The sequence below is a fragment of the Apaloderma vittatum genome, unplaced genomic scaffold (assembly GCF_000703405.1).
Source record: "Apaloderma vittatum isolate BGI_N311 unplaced genomic scaffold, ASM70340v1 scaffold34106, whole genome shotgun sequence".
Taxonomy (NCBI): domain Eukaryota; kingdom Metazoa; phylum Chordata; class Aves; order Trogoniformes; family Trogonidae; genus Apaloderma; species Apaloderma vittatum.
This window is the reverse complement of record NW_009721762.1, coordinates 1-911: the sequence shown is the minus strand read 5'-3', so window position 1 is coordinate 911 and position 911 is coordinate 1. Positions and strand designations below refer to the sequence as shown.

At 59.7% G+C, this 911-nt stretch overlaps 1 protein-coding gene across 1 annotated transcript in view; it reads right to left on the bottom strand.

Annotated features, from left to right (window-relative positions):
* Window positions 1–786, bottom strand: part of NICN1 (nicolin 1) — a gene marked incomplete at its 5' end in the record, with an annotated part of 1,901 nt that extends 1,115 nt beyond the window's left edge. The window contains 2 exons of the mRNA XM_009871524.1: window positions 206–277; window positions 673–786. Coding sequence (XP_009869826.1) covers window positions 206–277; window positions 673–786 — 186 coding nt within the window. The remainder of the gene's footprint in view (window positions 1–205; window positions 278–672) is intronic.
* Between the last annotated feature and the right edge of the window lie 125 nt (window positions 787–911).

Genomic DNA, 911 nt, shown 5'->3' with positions numbered 1-911 from the left:
GCTCGTGAGCTGTAAACACATGCTGCAGTGGTGACCTTCCTCCGCCTGCATCCCACTCCGGCTGGGCAATGGGCTCCCTGGGGCACATCCTCTGCAAAATGCTGGGGACCTCGAGCTGACGGGGCAGGGATGGGGCGCTCAGCCGGCACAAGGGACCCCATGCAGGTGCCTCCTTCTCCCCAGTACCTCAGCAGGGATCACTCACCCCATGCAGGCTGGCTGGCTGCTCTGGAGGGGTCAGCTGGGAGAGCCAAGAGGGAAAATCCTTCTGGGGGCTCTGAAACAGATCCAGAGGGTCACACAAGGGGTTTCCCCAGTCCCACCCTCATCTCTCACACCATGCAGCACGCTGCGGTTTGGAGCCCACCCATGATTATATTGCTACAGATATGTGTCATTTTACCATCATTAAAGGGAAATTTTGTGTTTTGAGTGGTTGTTCACAACCCACAATTTGTTGCAGCAAGCTCCAGCTCTGTCCTGCTGTTCAGGCAAGCATCCACCTTGGACTTGGGCAGAGCTGGGGCTGGCCAGAGTAGTTCCTCCCCCGACTCCAAGCGCTCCAGTGAAGGGCAAGGACTTGGACCCACACTCATGTGTCCTCTGGAGGGAGCCTGAAGCCCCTGGAGCTGCGGGGAGCAAGCCAGGCGCAGGGCTGTCCTGGCCCCTTACCTTCTGCCCAGGGGGCAAAATCTGCAGGTCCTCGATGGTGAAGTGGAGCCAGACGGGGGAGGCCTGCCGCAGGATGAACCGCACGGCCGTCACCTGGTCCATGTCACACAGCATCTGCTGGGGCAAGGATGGAGTCGGGGGAGCTGTCACCCCAGGGGCTGGCCAGGCTGGTGCTGGATTTGCTCCAAAAAACCCCCAACTCTCCCCAGATGGATAGAGCTAGAGGGAAGTGTCACCTC